Source organism: Pithys albifrons, chromosome 3, assembly GCF_047495875.1.
Source record: "Pithys albifrons albifrons isolate INPA30051 chromosome 3, PitAlb_v1, whole genome shotgun sequence".
Classification (NCBI taxonomy): domain Eukaryota; kingdom Metazoa; phylum Chordata; class Aves; order Passeriformes; family Thamnophilidae; genus Pithys; species Pithys albifrons.
In genome coordinates this window covers 52,513,642-52,530,963 of record NC_092460.1, presented here as the reverse complement: position 1 = coordinate 52,530,963, position 17,322 = coordinate 52,513,642, and the positions used below count along the sequence as shown (strand labels likewise).

The window sequence follows — 17,322 nt, the reverse complement described above, 5'->3', positions numbered from 1 at the left end:
GAGTCAGTTGCTCATCCATCACAGAACACAGCTATCTATCTGTATTCTGGACATTTTGTCCAGAAGGATCCTGTGAGAGACATTATCAAAAGCTTGGCTAAAGTCCAAAAGGATTATATCTACTGGCTCTCCTAGATCAAGTAAGTGGGTTACCCTGTTGTAGAAGAAAATCAGGTTTAACAAGCAGGACTTTCCCTCATGAAGCCATGCTGACTGTGACCAATGACTGCAACTCTCCTCCAGTTTTTTTTTAATACTTACCAGAATAATCTTTTTCATGATCTTACCGGGTACTGAAGTGAGATTGACAGACCCCTTTCTGGGGTCCTCCTTGCACTTCTTGAAAATCAGGACAACATTCACCAGCTTCCACTCAGTCTAGACTGCTCTGGATTCCCAATATCACTCAAAAATTGTCAAGAGAGGTTTTGCAATGACATCAGCTATCTCTCTGAGGATTCTCAGATGAATCCCATCAGGCCCCATAGGTTTTTAAGGATGCAGCTGGAGCAGGAGATCCCACAGAAGTTCATCTGGGAGTGGATCATTCTCACAGTCATGGTCCTCCAGGGCACTGAGACCCCCTTGGTCTGTCATACATGTTGAAGACAGAGGTAAAGAAAGCATGAAACACCTCTGCCTTGTCTCCGTCCTTGTTTGTGAGGTGACTGTTCTCATCCTCTAACAGGCTGATGTTATCTTTACACTGCCTATTGCCATTAATATATTTGAAAAAATTCCTTTTACTGTCCCTCACATTTCTGGACAACTTCAACTCTGAGTTTTGGCTGCATGAATTTTCCCCCTACAGTGGCAATGGATAGGAGACAGAAATCATTCTGTTTTTACTGAGTACATCATTGTACAAAGCTTTATTTCAGAAAATAAAATGTTGAGGTGTTTATTCTTGACAATAATATTTGAAGTAATGAACATTTTTCTTAATACAGTCACCATTAAAATGAAGGAATAAACTTATCTCTCTTTCCCCTTCTCCACCTGAAAACATTTGCAAGATCTCTCTGCACTACCTTCTCTGCTGATCCTAAACCTAATTGTCTATGGTTGTGAAAACAAAATTAAAAAGTCCAAGTAGATAGTCAAAACTTTGGAGGACCAGGAGAAGGAGTTTTAGGAAAGAATATACACTGCTCCAGGACTGTGCTGCTATCTCATGTGTTTGGAAGAACGACAGAGGCCTAGCCTAAACCCAAGAAAATGTATTGCAAAGGATCAAAAGAATTTAAAGGTAGAGCTACTAGTGGACTGACTATGATACGAGTGAATAAAATAGAGTAAGATACAGAATTGGAAGGAAATATGTATGCTACAGAACTATCACCCTGGAACTATCACCCAGAAATTTCTCCCTGGTAGTTTGTGTTCTTCCCAACAGAATCACTTCTGTAACAAAGTACTTTACAACCGAAAATTCACAGTGAGCTCAACAGGTGAAACTACCATGAAATACAGCATCAATACAAATATAAATCCACATGATCTTCTGTTTTTATACTCTCTCATATGTTTTTCTGCTCTTTGCCTTCTCTAGGAAAAAAAGCCTCTCAAATGTCACCGCATCTCTTGACAGCCTCTCACACTTCAGATGCACCCCAGTCACAATACTCCTGTACCACTGGCAAGTCTGACAAGACCCCACCACATCATCAAAACTTCATAAGAGAGTGATCTTTATCAAAAGATAAAGAAGCCAAATTATTGTATTTATAATCATATGAAACAATCACCAGTGTCTCCTATTCTTTCCCACAGTGTACTACAAATGTTCAAACATGACACTTCTCTATCCAACTCATCCCCCAAAAAAATCGTTTTTATGTATATTCAATTTATCCCACATCAAAAAACTCATGTGTTGGGAAAAGCTATCCTGTTGCTTTTCTCAGCAGTTCTGGGGACAAAATTGCTTGATTAAGCCCCTTGAATTATATTATCAAAGAAAATCCTGCAGCTTTACTGCTGTTTTTCAAAATGAAAACATGCACAATATATTTTGGTTTTACTTTGGTTTTCTTTTTGTGAAATTGCTGATTCTGGCTGACAAAATTCCTGAACTATAGTGTAAAAGTAAGCACAAAAATACTTAGTCTGTTACTTACTTTTATGTTATAGAACACAGAAATGTTTATCCACTGTGCTTCACCACAAGAAGTATTTTCGAGAGAAAAATTGAAATATAGTTAATTAAAATATTAACGCAAGGACTCAGAAAACTCAGGGAAATGGAAAAAGAACTTTTACATGTTATTATGGGATTTTGAAGGTACTTGATTTAAGAGAGCTGCTTTTCACATTAACGTTTCTGGTAAAATATCTTTCTTTTTTTCAGTTCCGACTACAGCTAAATAGGACACTCTGTCCAAAGGCTTCGTGGTTTTTAAGACATGAAGCCGCGTTATGGAAAACAACTCATAACCCAGATACAGAGCCGAGTAACTACCTTGTGTTACTTGCTTCTTTTCAAAGCTAATTTACACTAAAACAAAGTTTCGAGATTACGTCCATTTTAAGCCACCTTGATGAAAAACCGTCTCAAGAACATGCATCCGCTGTCACTGTGGCGGTACTGTCAGGTAAAGTTTTAATTCAAAAGGAGAAATAAAAATCTCACCATCCAGCTATGCATGAAACACATGAACTCGGGGATTATTGGCTTGCCTGAAAGTCATTTCAACTCTCGGCTAGAAGAAAACCCCCAAACCAAAAACATTTTCTGTACGCAGCAAGAATGATAAGAAATGGGGTGCCGCAGTCACGGTTTTTTTAACGAAAAATACACTTTTTGGGGAAGGAAGAAACACAAGCCGAGCGTCAGGAGCGGGGCGGGGGGCGGGGCGGTCTCTGCAACGCACCAATCAGCGCCCGCTGCGCTGGTATAAAAACGGGCATCGCCGGTACCGCTGAAGCCGTGTCCGCGCAGCATCGCCATGTCTGAGGTTCCTCCTGCTCCCGCTGCCGAGGCAGCACCCGCCGCTGCCCCCGCTCCCGTCGCCAAGGCAGCCGCCAAGAAGCCGAAGAAAGCGGCGGGCGGCTCCAAAGCTCGCAAGCCCGCAGGGCCCAGCGTCACCGAGCTCATCACCAAGGCTGTGTCCGCCTCCAAGGAGCGCAAGGGGCTCTCCCTCGCCGCGCTCAAGAAGGCGCTGGCTGCCGGCGGCTACGATGTGGAGAAGAACAACAGCCGCATCAAGCTGGGTCTGAAGAGCCTCGTCAGCAAAGGCACCCTGGTGCAGACCAAAGGTACTGGTGCCTCCGGCTCTTTTCGCCTCCGTAAGAAACCTGCAGAAGTGAAGGAAAAGGCTCCAAGGAAAAAAACGGTTGTAGCCAAGCCCAAAAAGCCGGCTGCTAAAAAGCCCGCCAGCGCCGCTAAGAAGCCCAAGAAGCCGCTGACAGCAAAGAGCCCCAAGAAAACCAAAAAGCCGGCGGCCAAAAAAGCCAAGAGCCCTAAGAAGGTGACAAAGGCTGTTAAACCGAAAAAGGTGGGGTCAACGGCGAAGAGCCCGGTCAAGGCAAAGGCGATGAAGCCAAAAGCAGCCAAGCCCAAGGCGGCCAAGCCGAAAGCAGCCAAGGCGAAGAAGGCAGCCCCGAAAAAGAAGTAAATTTCCGCGTGGAAGGAAGAACTTTCTCCGCACTTAAACCCAACGGCTCTTTTAAGAGCCACCCAAATTGTCTTTAAAAGAGCTGAAAATAAGTTTTGATTATACTGCATAGGAATTTTGGAGTAGTTTGCCCCGCCCCCACCCCACCATCAGATTTCAAGAAGTGCTGCTGTGAGAAATGGCACCGACTCCTGTAGAAATAGGTTTTGATGCGGTGCTATTGCTATACTTTGATCGAACCCTAACCTTGTAGCTGGTACTTACGTAATATTTGCTCAGCTCGGTGTGAGGATATGTTAGAGGGAGAATGCGGTTTTCCCTTTTACTGCTGGTTAAAAGCAGTTTTCCCAAAACCATTTAAAAGCAATTTAGCTTTTTACGGATGCAGTAGAGGTAGCTCTGAAAAGAGCCTTTGGATTTCTCTTGCTAGAACTTCGCAGACGTTCTTCCATGCCCACATTTCCTAATCATGATGTGGTGGTGGATTTCTATTGCAACAGACATTCCTAAAGGGAAAGACACTTTTTCTTCGTCAACTAAGAAAAAGGTAGGGAACTACACTGAACAGGATAAAATTTTATGCTTTACAAAGCTTCCTTAAATAATACTCAGTTTTCAGATATATCAAGTAGCATTTGTTTCCATGGTCAAGCGAGCAGCTCTTTCTAGGAAAACGTGGGTGGCTCTGAAAAGAGCCTTTTGGTTGTTTGTCTACAGAGTTTTACTTGGCTTTAGCCTTGTGGCTGTCGGTCTTCTTGGGCAGCAGCACGGCCTGGATGTTGGGCAGCACGCCGCCCTGCGCGATCGTCACCTTGCCCAGCAGCTTGTTGAGCTCCTCGTCGTTGCGGATGGCGAGCTGCAGGTGGCGGGGGATGATGCGCGTCTTCTTGTTGTCGCGGGCCGCGTTGCCCGCCAGCTCCAGGATCTCGGCCGTCAGGTACTCCAGCACGGCCGCCAGGTACACGGGCGCGCCGGCGCCCACCCGCTCCGCGTAGTTGCCCTTGCGCAGCAGGCGGTGCACGCGGCCCACGGGGAACTGCAGCCCGGCCCGCGACGAGCGCGACTTGGCCTTGGCCCGCGCCTTCCCGCCCTGCTTCCCGCGGCCGGACATAGCTCAGTGATTCAGCAACAGAGTAACTCTCCGGTTACAGACGTTTCGGAAATCCTGCAACGAGCCGCGGCCAGATCATGCTGTATATATACTACTCAGGCGGATTGGCAGAGCAGTCTCTGATTGGTTGCAAGAGAGGACTTGTTCTACAGCCAATGGAAATGCGAATCGAGAGGTGTCCAATAGCAAGGCTTAGGAAGGGGGTGAGGACGGGAAGCCAACCAATAGCGACGCTCCGATGTCAACAGCCACGCTATAAAGGCGGCTCGCGCCGCAGTTGTATTACTGTTTCTCGTTGCTGTTTGTAGTGGTCTGGCAGTTGTGTGTTTGCTGCGATGCCTGAGCCGGCCAAGTCCGCTCCTGCGCCCAAGAAGGGCTCCAAGAAGGCTGTCACTAAAACGCAAAAGAAGGGCGACAAGAAGCGCAAGAAGAGCCGCAAGGAGAGCTACTCTATCTACGTGTATAAGGTGCTGAAGCAGGTGCACCCCGACACGGGTATCTCCTCCAAGGCCATGGGTATCATGAACTCCTTCGTCAACGACATCTTCGAGCGCATCGCCGGCGAGGCGTCGCGGCTGGCGCACTACAACAAGCGCTCCACCATCACGTCGCGGGAGATCCAGACGGCCGTGCGGCTGCTGCTGCCCGGCGAGCTGGCCAAGCACGCCGTCTCCGAGGGCACCAAGGCTGTCACCAAGTACACCAGCTCCAAGTAAGCTGCTTTCTGCGGCCGGCCGCCCTGTGCCAGACCTGCTTGACCCAAAGGCTCTTTTAAGAGCCACCCACCTTTTCAGTAAAAGAGCTTTATTGCTGTGGTTTTTTTCTTCTCCGTCCGTGTTATTGCCCCGAGAAAATAGTAACCGAGGGAAAGCAACTAAGGAAAGTGGGATGTGCATTGTTTCGGAAAATGTGTGTAGATTTGCAATCTGCCTCAGCAGCAGAGCTCGCTCGCTAATCCCTTAGTATCCGTAGGAGCCCGCTTTCCTTTGGCGTCCAGTTTGGGGGCGGTAGGTTAAACAATGAACTCTGCTTCGGTCCGCTCAAGTGCCCGAAACTAACGTGTCCTGTTCTGTCCTGTCCTGCTGGTACGTGATGTTTCTTCACGAGTTACGCTAGCGGAAGGCGGTGGGAGTCGGGAACGTAAAAAGCACAGGCCGTTCCAGATCACCTTGTTTGCTCTGGTTTTATGTCCTTTACACTTTGAGCAAAAAGCTGGGGATGAGTGCCCTCCGTCTTCCCCTTGCCCCTCAGTTCGCGCTGTCGCGGGCCCGTGAGGGAAGCGAAGCGCAACGCTTCTCGGCGTTATCGCCCCGAACTGCACAGCCTCGCCACAAGCGCAGGCTCTACCCCGCATTGGTCTTCCCCGGCTTTCGCCCGATTCTCCCTCCCCTGCCTTGGTGTCCCGCTTCACGTAAATTGAGGCGCCGCCGCGGGTTCTGGAGGCAGTTTCGCAGTGTCGGAGCCGCGCGGCCGCCGGCCTGGGTCCGACCTGAGTGAGGACTGCGCGGCCCTTCCCCGCGGGCGGGCCCGGCCTGCAGCGACGCGGCTCCCGAGGGGGGCGGGGCTTGGTGGCGCTCGCGCTCGCAGCCCTTCGTCTCTTACCCAGGGAGCGCTCCCCGCAGCAAGATCAGGGCTTAGACCCTGGCGGGGGAGCAGCCACGAAAGCCTCGCTCGGCACGAAAAGTCGGCGGCCACCTGCGCCTTCAGCCTTTCTGCCGCGGCCCTGAACCGAACGCGGCTACTGACCGGGAAGGAACAGCGAGCCCGCGCGGGAGAAGGTGCTTGCCGACACGAGCTTTAGCCAGCGGCACTGCCGAGGGGAGGAGTGAGTTTGGAAGAGGCCGAGCCCGTAGCGTACGTGGGCCGCGAAATGAGACCCTGCTGCGGTACTCGCCTACGGTGGTTGCCGCCACCCTTCTACCTTCTCAACCGCTGTTCCTTGCGGAGGGAGCCGGCGCCAAAGCGTGCCAGAGTTGGTGAAGAGGGAGGGAGCAGCATGGGGAGGGCGGGGGGAGATCGGTCCGGGTCGGCGGCCGTGGAGAAGGGGCGGGGCCGGGGAAGCAGAAGGGATGGCGAAGGGCGTGTTCCCCTGGCGGGAGGTGCGGGTTTTTCCCGGGTTCACGCGAATAGTCCAATAGCAGCCGGGCGGTCTCGCACGGCCGGCCAATCGGCGGGGAGCTTCGCCCATAAGTAGCCCCGCGGCGGAGCGGCTGGAACAGTGTTCTCTGTGTAAGGCTTTGGGAGGCAGTGAGCGGAGTTTGCGGAGCGATGGCGCGCACGAAGCAGACAGCGCGTAAGTCGACGGGCGGCAAGGCGCCCCGCAAGCAGTTGGCCACCAAGGCGGCCCGCAAGAGCGCGCCGGCCACGGGCGGCGTCAAGAAGCCGCATCGCTACCGGCCCGGCACGGTGGCGCTGCGCGAGATCCGGCGCTACCAGAAGTCGACCGAGCTGCTGATCCGCAAGCTGCCCTTCCAGCGCCTGGTGCGCGAGATCGCGCAGGACTTCAAAACCGACCTGCGCTTCCAGAGCTCGGCCGTCATGGCTCTGCAGGAGGCCAGCGAGGCCTACCTGGTGGGGCTCTTCGAGGACACCAACCTGTGCGCCATCCACGCCAAGCGCGTCACCATCATGCCCAAGGACATTCAGCTCGCCCGTCGCATCCGCGGTGAGCGCGCTTGAATCTCCAGCAGCAGCCTTTTCCTGTCTAGGCACAGGGGCCTTCTATACCGACCCAAAGGCTCTTTTAAGAGCCACTACATATATCACTAAAAAGAGCTGGTAGGCTAATTTAAGTAGTCAGGATTTTAAAACACTTATGTAGGCTGTAAAGTTTTTTTGTGGTGATATTTATTGCTATTTTGTTGTATTCCTGTATACAAATTATCCTTTAGAAACCCTTCAAAATCTCAAGTTTCCTTTTCAATCAATCTACAGTATTTAACAAACAAGATTAGTTAAAAGGTGCATTGTAAAAACTAGGTGGGAGAAGAAGGCACAAGTCGGAGAGGTGAAACTAAAGACAGAGGGATTGAGTTGAGAGCTTTAGGCAGGATGGAATAATTTACATCTGTTCCAGTGCCGGAGTCCAAAATTGAGGGACAAAGCGATTGAAAGTGTTACCCCTGTTGTCCAGGGTGGGCCTGTGTTCATGAAATTTGTGTCTCTGGCTGGCTGGGTTATTAAACCAAGAGCAGAAACTTTCTGTGGCTCTTAGGAATTGTGTTATTGTCACCCATTGCCTTAAAGGGACCTTTTTGCCTTACTCCAACGATTGTTAATGACAGGAGCAAGAATAGCCCTCTCAATAAATCAGTTTTGAGGCTGGTCTCAAAGTGCTGAACAACCATGTTGATGACAGGGCACATGAAACTTTTTTCTTGCAGTACAGAAAAGTACCTGAAAAGGCCAAGAAACTGAGTGAGAAGTACTGTAACTAGGAATAACTTACCATGTTTTCTGTATTTGTTGCCACATAATAATAAAAAGACATGGGAAAAAGGTTATTTATTTGCTGAGCATGGATTGAGGGTGGGGGGGAGCAGGATATTTTTAGTAACAGTTTAATAAAAATCTTGGAGCAGAAATTTGTATATTCTTACAGTAATGAGTGTAAATGTATTTCCATTTGAACCTGCACTTGTCCGGGTACCAATCACAATATCTGACATGGTGAGTTGTCAGATTTCTGCAGCCAGTTCTTTAGGATTCTTCATTAGTTTCTGGAAGGACAGGCATATAGGCATGCAGCTTTCAAATTTCCAAGGACCCACCCTTGCTCAAATTGTTAGAGACAAATCAGTCTAACAGGAGTCTGAAAATTAAAATAGTAAGTTAAAAATTAGGTCTTAGATTCATAACTAGCAGATGTTTCTCCTTTTATTTTGTGAAATATCTTCCTGTCTTCTCCCCCTCTGCGAAAACATATCTGGTACCAAGGGTACAACAATCCTGGGTGCTGGAGAGCACTGAAGGCTGCTATTAGAAGCCAGAGCAGTCACCCAGCCTCATTAGACACTTCTGGGCACTATTGACACAGTCTGTCAGAGACAGCACTTGGGTGGATGAGAAAAGAAAGTGTAAAGACTCACTGAGTGTAGGAATCAGATAAGATTCCGGTTTGATCAGAGGTTCCATCTTTTTATCCTCTTTTTTCTTTTTTTCTGCTTCTTTTTAGTTCCTCGCACATAAAGGCCCCTGAATGACTGTGTTGATCTACATGGCCTTATTTTGGAACCAGGCTGCAGTGAAAGTAGAGCTGCAGTGTAACCAAATGGTGAATGGGATGGCTGTGCAGTCTTGTATGGAACAGAGGAGATAGTACAGGTTTTGATTTATCTTTCAAACAGTATATACTTTCCTTTTATTATATATTTCACCTCTATTTCTTTGCATGTAAATTAAAAACTTTTCTGAGTTTGAAGTGCATGGGAATAAAAGCCCCCTAAATTATAGGAAAGGAAATATTTGCAGGTTTTGGAATTGAAGTTATATACTATAGCATGATTTCTCCTTGTCTTGATTAGGTAATATGATGTAAGAAAAGACTTTTAACTCACAGCCTAGGGAATGAAAGAAACCTGTCAATTGGCCATAAAAGTTCCAAATTCTCTTAAAAGTCAGCCAAACACAGAAACAAAAGCATAACCTCAGTGCTTGTTTCTTCTACTTCAGTTGTTTTTTCCACAATTTAACTGATATAAGACCTGATAACACAGACAACATATTAACTACATATCAGTCATGATCAATAATTTCCTCATTCTCTTTTAAGAGAAGATTCCACAGTCTGGTATCAGTGATGGCTGCTTACAGAGCCTGGGTGTGCAATGCAAACAGGCACCAGTGACCCCAGTCTGTTTGTTTACAATTGCAAAAAGTCTGAGGTTTTAACCATTTTAACCTTTGCTAACCTCACAAAGGGGCCTAGTTACAAAGTTAAGTCAGTTCAGTTAATAATACATTGCCAATGTGTTACAACAACTAGTATCAGGAGAGAGCCTACTGAAGTCTTAGACTTTGGACTGACATACAGTTAATTATGAAATTATAATAGTATAATTCCTTTTTTAAAAAAATTACTTATGGGCACAGTCTCTGTGCTGCTCCAGCATAAGCACTGCTGCTTTCAACTGGCTAACATTATCACCTCACTCGGCAAGTGGTGATGTACAAAGGGTGAAATGCAATAGAACAATTTCAGCTATAAGAGACTCACAGTGATAATCTAGTCCAACTGTGAAGGACTTGCTATCATTTAATATACCGCATTGTATTGTTAGAACCAGAAAAATGAAAGCCAGGTGTTGCTGAGGCAGAGGGGTCTGGGAAAAAGGCAGAAGTGGAAAGATCTGAGAACTAAAATTTGTGACTGAAGAAAGAGCATATGAAGGTGTGTATACAGGTATAGAATATGAACATATTTGTTTGTATATAGATATGTATGTATAGAATATGAACATGGGCGTGTATATACTTTGATACCTATGTCACTATGCTATGAATATTTTTATATATAAACAATATTTACCCCTTCTATGGCGCTTCAGAAACATACCATATGAAAATTCTTACAGGGTTCCCCAGATGCCATACCTGAGTTTTAATTTCAGACTAATTTGGCTGGTTACATGTATGGAATTGTACTGGACAGGCCACAGTCTACTAATAAGGGAAGAGGAAAAGATGTTGCAAGAGCAAAGTAAAATCCATAGGAATCTGAATGCTTTATTTCTGAATTAATAAAAACCTTGACCTCATAAAAATATGAAAACACTGAGAGTCTGCAAGACTTGACACAACCAAAATTTGATCTAAAGGCCAACTGTTATTTCCTAGCTGCAAACTTTACTGAATCAACTAAATTCTACTAAATGTTGACCTTGTGATTCCCCCATTTATTTTCCTCTACTGACTCAATTTTCTTAGCAAACACAAAACACTTGTCTTCAGTTCTGAAAACCATATAACCCTATTTGTTACAAGTCTCCCACTGTTTAAGAATCTGCCAAGGCTTGCCAGCCTCTTCCTTTCCCCCAGCTGATTTTGTCCAAAGCAAAAGCTACAAAACCTTTACTGTGCCAGTGCTCTCAATGTATTTCAAATATGAAAGAATGACTTCCCAGAAAAAAACATCAGATTCACTTTGACTTCTCCAGGCTTTCATTAGTCATCTTCTCCAGCCTTTTCTCCATTTCATGATGCAAAGAAAATTAAGATTAATTTACTGAAGTTCCTATTTTTTATTCCTTTCATCAAGCTTAAAATCTTTGCACTTTTGTTTTACTCATGATAAAGATTCTGGGATATCATTATAACTTCTTTAGTACATCAATAAATACAACAGCATAATCAGTAACAAATCGTTTGAAACTCAGTTTGTCTTCCAATACTAAGTGAAGTCATGCTTTTCATTATGCTTTGAAGAACCTGACCTATTCAATAAAAACAACTCAAAACAGTATTTTACAGGAAGCATAAAGTCAGGAGTGGGAAAGGAGCAGGGAAAAATAAGCATGAGCTGTCTATACCAGTTTGTTATTTCTCATTTACTATACTAGTTCTGAACTTATTTTCTATAGTTTTTTCAAGCATATTACTAAAACAGCATCTACTGCCACTTTAAACAATTCAGTAGTTTAAGGTTACTAATCAGAAAGTTCATTTTTGAACCTTCATTAGAACTATAGTAAAATTGAACACCGCTATCTAATAATAATAAAAAAAAAGAAACGGAAAATCGTGCTCCAACTCTTCTGTGCAATGTGGTGGCTCTTAAAAGAGCCTTTAGGATGCAGCAACAATGTTGAGATTCAAGACAATCTCTGGCTGGAGACTCAGGCGCGCTCACCGCGGATGCGACGGGCGAGCTGAATGTCCTTGGGCATGATGGTGACGCGCTTGGCGTGGATGGCGCACAGGTTGGTGTCCTCGAAGAGCCCCACCAGGTAGGCCTCGCTGGCCTCCTGCAGAGCCATGACGGCCGAGCTCTGGAAGCGCAGGTCGGTTTTGAAGTCCTGCGCGATCTCGCGCACCAGGCGCTGGAAGGGCAGCTTGCGGATCAGCAGCTCGGTCGACTTCTGGTAGCGCCGGATCTCGCGCAGCGCCACCGTGCCGGGCCGGTAGCGATGCGGCTTCTTGACGCCGCCCGTGGCCGGCGCGCTCTTGCGGGCCGCCTTGGTGGCCAACTGCTTGCGGGGCGCCTTGCCGCCCGTCGACTTACGCGCTGTCTGCTTCGTGCGCGCCATCGCTCCGCAAACTCCGCTCACTGCCTCCCAAAGCCTTACACAGAGAACACTGTTCCAGCCGCTCCGCCGCGGGGCTACTTATGGGCGAAGCTCCCCGCCGATTGGCCGGCCGTGCGAGACCGCCCGGCTGCTATTGGACTATTCGCGTGAACCCGGGAAAAACCCGCACCTCCCGCCAGGGGAACACGCCCTTCGCCATCCCTTCTGCTTCCCCGGCCCCGCCCCTTCTCCACGGCCGCCGACCCGGACCGATCTCCCCCCGCCCTCCCCATGCTGCTCCCTCCCTCTTCACCAACTCTGGCACGCTTTGGCGCCGGCTCCCTCCGCAAGGAACAGCGGTTGAGAAGGTAGAAGGGTGGCGGCAACCACCGTAGGCGAGTACCGCAGCAGGGTCTCATTTCGCGGCCCACGTACGCTACGGGCTCGGCCTCTTCCAAACTCACTCCTCCCCTCGGCAGTGCCGCTGGCTAAAGCTCGTGTCGGCAAGCACCTTCTCCCGCGCGGGCTCGCTGTTCCTTCCCGGTCAGTAGCCGCGTTCGGTTCAGGGCCGCGGCAGAAAGGCTGAAGGCGCAGGTGGCCGCCGACTTTTCGTGCCGAGCGAGGCTTTCGTGGCTGCTCCCCCGCCAGGGTCTAAGCCCTGATCTTGCTGCGGGGAGCGCTCCCTGGGTAAGAGACGAAGGGCTGCGAGCGCGAGCGCCACCAAGCCCCGCCCCCCTCGGGAGCCGCGTCGCTGCAGGCCGGGCCCGCCCGCGGGGAAGGGCCGCGCAGTCCTCACTCAGGTCGGACCCAGGCCGGCGGCCGCGCGGCTCCGACACTGCGAAACTGCCTCCAGAACCCGCGGCGGCGCCTCAATTTACGTGAAGCGGGACACCAAGGCAGGGGAGGGAGAATCGGGCGAAAGCCGGGGAAGACCAATGCGGGGTAGAGCCTGCGCTTGTGGCGAGGCTGTGCAGTTCGGGGCGATAACGCCGAGAAGCGTTGCGCTTCGCTTCCCTCACGGGCCCGCGACAGCGCGAACTGAGGGGCAAGGGGAAGACGGAGGGCACTCATCCCCAGCTTTTTGCTCAAAGTGTAAAGGACATAAAACCAGAGCAAACAAGGTGATCTGGAACGGCCTGTGCTTTTTACGTTCCCGACTCCCACCGCCTTCCGCTAGCGTAACTCGTGAAGAAACATCACGTACCAGCAGGACAGGACAGAACAGGACACGTTAGTTTCGGGCACTTGAGCGGACCGAAGCAGAGTTCATTGTTTAACCTACCGCCCCCAAACTGGACGCCAAAGGAAAGCGGGCTCCTACGGATACTAAGGGATTAGCGAGCGAGCTCTGCTGCTGAGGCAGATTGCAAATCTACACACATTTTCCGAAACAATGCACATCCCACTTTCCTTAGTTGCTTTCCCTCGGTTACTATTTTCTCGGGGCAATAACACGGACGGAGAAGAAAAAAACCACAGCAATAAAGCTCTTTTACTGAAAAGGTGGGTGGCTCTTAAAAGAGCCTTTGGGTCAAGCAGGTCTGGCACAGGGCGGCCGGCCGCAGAAAGCAGCTTACTTGGAGCTGGTGTACTTGGTGACAGCCTTGGTGCCCTCGGAGACGGCGTGCTTGGCCAGCTCGCCGGGCAGCAGCAGCCGCACGGCCGTCTGGATCTCCCGCGACGTGATGGTGGAGCGCTTGTTGTAGTGCGCCAGCCGCGACGCCTCGCCGGCGATGCGCTCGAAGATGTCGTTGACGAAGGAGTTCATGATACCCATGGCCTTGGAGGAGATACCCGTGTCGGGGTGCACCTGCTTCAGCACCTTATACACGTAGATAGAGTAGCTCTCCTTGCGGCTCTTCTTGCGCTTCTTGTCGCCCTTCTTTTGCGTTTTGGTGACGGCCTTCTTGGAGCCCTTCTTGGGCGCAGGAGCGGACTTGGCCGGCTCAGGCATCGCAGCAAACACACAACTGCCAGACCACTACAAACAGCAACGAGAAACAGTAATACAACTGCGGCGCGAGCCGCCTTTATAGCGTGGCTGTTGACATCGGAGCGTCGCTATTGGTTGGCTTCCCGTCCTCACCCCCTTCCTAAGCCTTGCTATTGGACACCTCTCGATTCGCATTTCCATTGGCTGTAGAACAAGTCCTCTCTTGCAACCAATCAGAGACTGCTCTGCCAATCCGCCTGAGTAGTATATATACAGCATGATCTGGCCGCGGCTCGTTGCAGGATTTCCGAAACGTCTGTAACCGGAGAGTTACTCTGTTGCTGAATCACTGAGCTATGTCCGGCCGCGGGAAGCAGGGCGGGAAGGCGCGGGCCAAGGCCAAGTCGCGCTCGTCGCGGGCCGGGCTGCAGTTCCCCGTGGGCCGCGTGCACCGCCTGCTGCGCAAGGGCAACTACGCGGAGCGGGTGGGCGCCGGCGCGCCCGTGTACCTGGCGGCCGTGCTGGAGTACCTGACGGCCGAGATCCTGGAGCTGGCGGGCAACGCGGCCCGCGACAACAAGAAGACGCGCATCATCCCCCGCCACCTGCAGCTCGCCATCCGCAACGACGAGGAGCTCAACAAGCTGCTGGGCAAGGTGACGATCGCGCAGGGCGGCGTGCTGCCCAACATCCAGGCCGTGCTGCTGCCCAAGAAGACCGACAGCCACAAGGCTAAAGTCAAATGAGCACTGGCGAGCAACGCCCAGGAAGTTCTAGCACGAGAAACCCAAAGGCTCTTTTCAGAGCCACCTACACGTTCATAAAAAGAGCTTGAAGTGGTCAAAGCCTGCTTTTCCTTATAGGCAGTAAGCGTGGGAGTCCTCCTGCACCCAGCTCCTGGGTGTGGTTGCCGGCGCTTACCGGAAAGTCACCCTGAGCACCCTTTCCTTCCCCCTTCTCTGCAGTGAACTTTACTGTGACTAGTCTGTAGCTGACTAAGCATTTGCCCAGTCCACAGAACTGGAACTCGTCCTGCATTTCAGGCCTTTTTAAGAAAAAGTGGGTGGCTTTGAAAAGAGCCGTTTTGGTTTTATGTGTGGAAAAGATTTTTGTTCCGTGGAGGGCTTACTTCTTGGGGGCTGCCTTCTTTACCTTGCTAGTATAGTTTATTATAACTAGGAAACATATACCTACTAACATGAAAAATATATCAAAATCCAAACTAAACTTAATGCCTACAAGGCAACAAGTAATTTTTGCAAGATTGGGTTAACTTTGATTATTGCATGTCTCTTTTGGGATACTTAACCTGGCTCTAGGGGGCAAAGCGTAGCATCCATCACAGATGACAACTCCTAGGAAGAGCATCTTACAGAAGTTCAGTGTTTAGCTGTTTGTACTCATACTGATAGTAATTCTTCTTGAACTCTTTCTTCTATTTGTCCACTTCCTTATGACTTTTACACATAAACACCTAACAGCACAGCCTTTATTCATTTCACATTACCATGCCTTTCCCAAACACGTAAACCCCATTTTGGAAACAGGAGAACTGACAGTCACATATTCAAAATTCTCAAAAATACATTTACTTTGGTTCTCCAATTTTTGTCTAATTCATGTTTTCTACTTTTCTCCTACTGAGGCCCAGCTATATGTGTTAACTCTCACCATTTCCCTTCAGCAGAAAATGATTCAGAAATGATTCATCTAATTTCATAGGGAAAAAAAACCCAAACCTGTTCGAAATGCAATGAATTTGTCTGCTCATTTCAACTTTTACTGCACCATAAATCTCATCTCCCTCCTTCCACACAGGCAAGGCCAGGATGTCAGTCTGCAGGTGGGATCAGGATCAGGCCTGATGAGCGGCTCTGGGCTCATTCCTGGGCATTGGACACCTCCCTGGCAAAATAACCCACCAGAAGTATTCCTCCTTCTCTAGCTCTTCTCTGAAGATATCTGCTTGCCCAGCTTCAGGCATTTCCTCCATTTTCACAGGTGCAGTGATACCAGCAGCTATTTTTGCTCTTAGCTCAGTGCAGCGTTTCAGCTGCTGGACATCTCTACCAAACGGCTTCTTTCCAGGTAGGTGGTAGCCTGGGTTTCCAGTATGGTCACATCTGTTCTGTGTTGGCCTCAGTGACAACAGGGATTATTTTGACTCCATTCAGCCTAGGGGGATACAAATATCTTTATTGTCTTGCATAAAACTTGTCCTAAGCCTAGGCCAGCTAGACCCAAGTGCCAGAGCTCTCTTTACTGTTTGTGTCTGGGATAGGTTAGGAAAAAAATCAAAAAACAGATAAGGACATACCTTTTTGATTTGCCTTGGTTTTTTGTTTTCTTTCTTTGGTTATGAGGTGGGCTGGTTTTTGAGTTTGTTTTTTTATTACTGGACTGGTAAAAAGAGGCATGACTTGCTCTTTTCAAAGGCTGCATTTGATCAGATGCTACCAGAAGAGTTTACACTTCCAGGTCTTTGTACCTCCAAGATTATGCCATTTTTAGAAAGTATTTTTTTAAAACTGCTTGTGTTTGCAAACCACAGGGTCACATAGCCATGTCCTGCCTTTATGGCTTCTGCCAATCATGTAGGGAGAATCTGCAGGTGCAGGGAAGCATGCTCTCTCCCAAGTTTCCTTTCCTCCCTTTTATGTCCTGATCATTTGTTGATGAGGGTGCAGGAAGAAGACTGAATCCACCTAGGCCAAGAGCATCTCCTGACTATCCCTATAGTCTTGTGAAACTTCTTCAGAGACATCAGGAAGCTGAGTGTTCAGGCACAGGTCACTCTCGAACTAGGAGCATGGGAGAAACACCAAGCTCCTATCCTCTTCATGTCCTGGCTCTGCAGCTGGGCAGCTTCCCCTCTCCTGAAAGCACAGGTTTACAGACTCATGGGAGTGAGGCCTTGCTCTTGCCACATCTCCCATTAACAGATTCAGTACTGTGTTTGAAGGATGCATTCAACTCCTTCATGAGACTGTCACTCCCTCTTTTTAAATTTCCCTCCAAAAAGTTTTGTATTACTGACAGCTATTCATTCTGATCAGATCTGGGCAATGTGTCCTGGGGCACTTGCATCAGGTTGTACCTTAACATTAGTGATAAGAAAGTTTCAGGAAGATCTATCTGCTTTTAGTGAGGAAGCATTTCCCTTTCTCCTTCTGTCTAGGCACATCAGCAACAGGTCAAAATGTTTCTGGTTATATTTCCCAACTCTGGTGATTACCATGAGGTATCACCTTGCAGCTATCACATTCTGAGAATGAAAGATCTCACCTGAAAATGAAAGTCAAAAATAATAACAATTTGAATTTATTTAGGTTTTGTTTGGGGTTTTATTCCGTTCAGATTCAGCCATTTAAATTGAATCTTGGTCTCCCTAGGCCTAGGAGAAATCATTAGAATTGTGATGCAGTGATGTTATTCATA

At 48.5% G+C, this 17,322-nt stretch overlaps 7 protein-coding genes across 7 annotated transcripts; 4 read left to right on the top strand and 3 right to left on the bottom strand.

Moving 5' to 3' along the window:
• Positions 1-2,937: 2,937 nt before the first annotated feature.
• LOC139670356 (histone H1.11L-like) lies at positions 2,938-3,755 on the top strand. The gene has a single exon (XM_071551948.1). The coding sequence runs from the start codon at positions 2,949-2,951 to the stop codon at positions 3,615-3,617; it is 669 nt and encodes a 222-aa protein (XP_071408049.1). The 5' UTR covers positions 2,938-2,948; the 3' UTR covers positions 3,618-3,755.
• Positions 3,243-4,777, bottom strand: LOC139670357 (histone H2A-IV). The gene is made up of 2 exons (XM_071551950.1): positions 3,882-4,777; positions 3,243-3,297 (listed from the first exon to the last, which is right to left on the bottom strand). Exon 1 carries the CDS (start codon positions 4,726-4,728, stop codon positions 4,339-4,341), a length of 390 nt encoding a protein of 129 aa, XP_071408051.1. The 5' UTR covers positions 4,729-4,777; the 3' UTR covers positions 3,243-3,297; positions 3,882-4,338.
• LOC139670358 (histone H2B 1/2/3/4/6) lies at positions 3,889-5,546 on the top strand. Its single transcript, XM_071551951.1, has one exon. The coding sequence runs from the start codon at positions 5,064-5,066 to the stop codon at positions 5,442-5,444; it is 381 nt and encodes a 126-aa protein (XP_071408052.1). The 5' UTR covers positions 3,889-5,063; the 3' UTR covers positions 5,445-5,546.
• Positions 5,547-6,757: 1,211 nt separating this feature from the next.
• Positions 6,758-9,923, top strand: LOC139669411 (histone H3-like). The gene is made up of 2 exons (XM_071549895.1): positions 6,758-7,393; positions 8,903-9,923. Exons 1-2 carry the CDS (start codon positions 6,997-6,999, stop codon positions 8,914-8,916), a joined length of 411 nt encoding a protein of 136 aa, XP_071405996.1. The 5' UTR covers positions 6,758-6,996; the 3' UTR covers positions 8,917-9,923.
• Positions 9,924-10,388: 465 nt separating this feature from the next.
• LOC139670352 (histone H3) lies at positions 10,389-12,211 on the bottom strand. The gene has a single exon (XM_071551945.1). It carries the CDS (start codon positions 11,970-11,972, stop codon positions 11,562-11,564), a length of 411 nt encoding a protein of 136 aa, XP_071408046.1. The 5' UTR covers positions 11,973-12,211; the 3' UTR covers positions 10,389-11,561.
• A 1,211-nt stretch (positions 12,212-13,422) lies between these two features.
• LOC139670355 (histone H2B 1/2/3/4/6) lies at positions 13,423-14,623 on the bottom strand. The gene has a single exon (XM_071551947.1). It carries the CDS (start codon positions 13,903-13,905, stop codon positions 13,525-13,527), a length of 381 nt encoding a protein of 126 aa, XP_071408048.1. The 5' UTR covers positions 13,906-14,623; the 3' UTR covers positions 13,423-13,524.
• Positions 14,197-14,746, top strand: LOC139670354 (histone H2A-IV-like). Its single transcript, XM_071551946.1, has one exon. The coding sequence runs from the start codon at positions 14,241-14,243 to the stop codon at positions 14,628-14,630; it is 390 nt and encodes a 129-aa protein (XP_071408047.1). The 5' UTR covers positions 14,197-14,240; the 3' UTR covers positions 14,631-14,746.
• Positions 14,747-17,322: the final 2,576 nt, after the last annotated feature.

What these genes read in the sequence shown, in the direction of transcription:
- LOC139670356 (XM_071551948.1), top strand. Translation starts at nt 2,949, where the DNA reads ATGTCTGAGGTTCCTCCTGCTCCCGCTGCCGAGGCAGCACCCGCCGCT.
- LOC139670352 (XM_071551945.1), bottom strand. Translation starts at nt 11,972, where the DNA reads ATGGCGCGCACGAAGCAGACAGCGCGTAAGTCGACGGGCGGCAAGGCG.
- LOC139670354 (XM_071551946.1), top strand. Translation starts at nt 14,241, where the DNA reads ATGTCCGGCCGCGGGAAGCAGGGCGGGAAGGCGCGGGCCAAGGCCAAG.
- LOC139670357 (XM_071551950.1), bottom strand. Translation starts at nt 4,728, where the DNA reads ATGTCCGGCCGCGGGAAGCAGGGCGGGAAGGCGCGGGCCAAGGCCAAG.
- LOC139669411 (XM_071549895.1), top strand. Translation starts at nt 6,997, where the DNA reads ATGGCGCGCACGAAGCAGACAGCGCGTAAGTCGACGGGCGGCAAGGCG.
- LOC139670355 (XM_071551947.1), bottom strand. Translation starts at nt 13,905, where the DNA reads ATGCCTGAGCCGGCCAAGTCCGCTCCTGCGCCCAAGAAGGGCTCCAAG.
- LOC139670358 (XM_071551951.1), top strand. Translation starts at nt 5,064, where the DNA reads ATGCCTGAGCCGGCCAAGTCCGCTCCTGCGCCCAAGAAGGGCTCCAAG.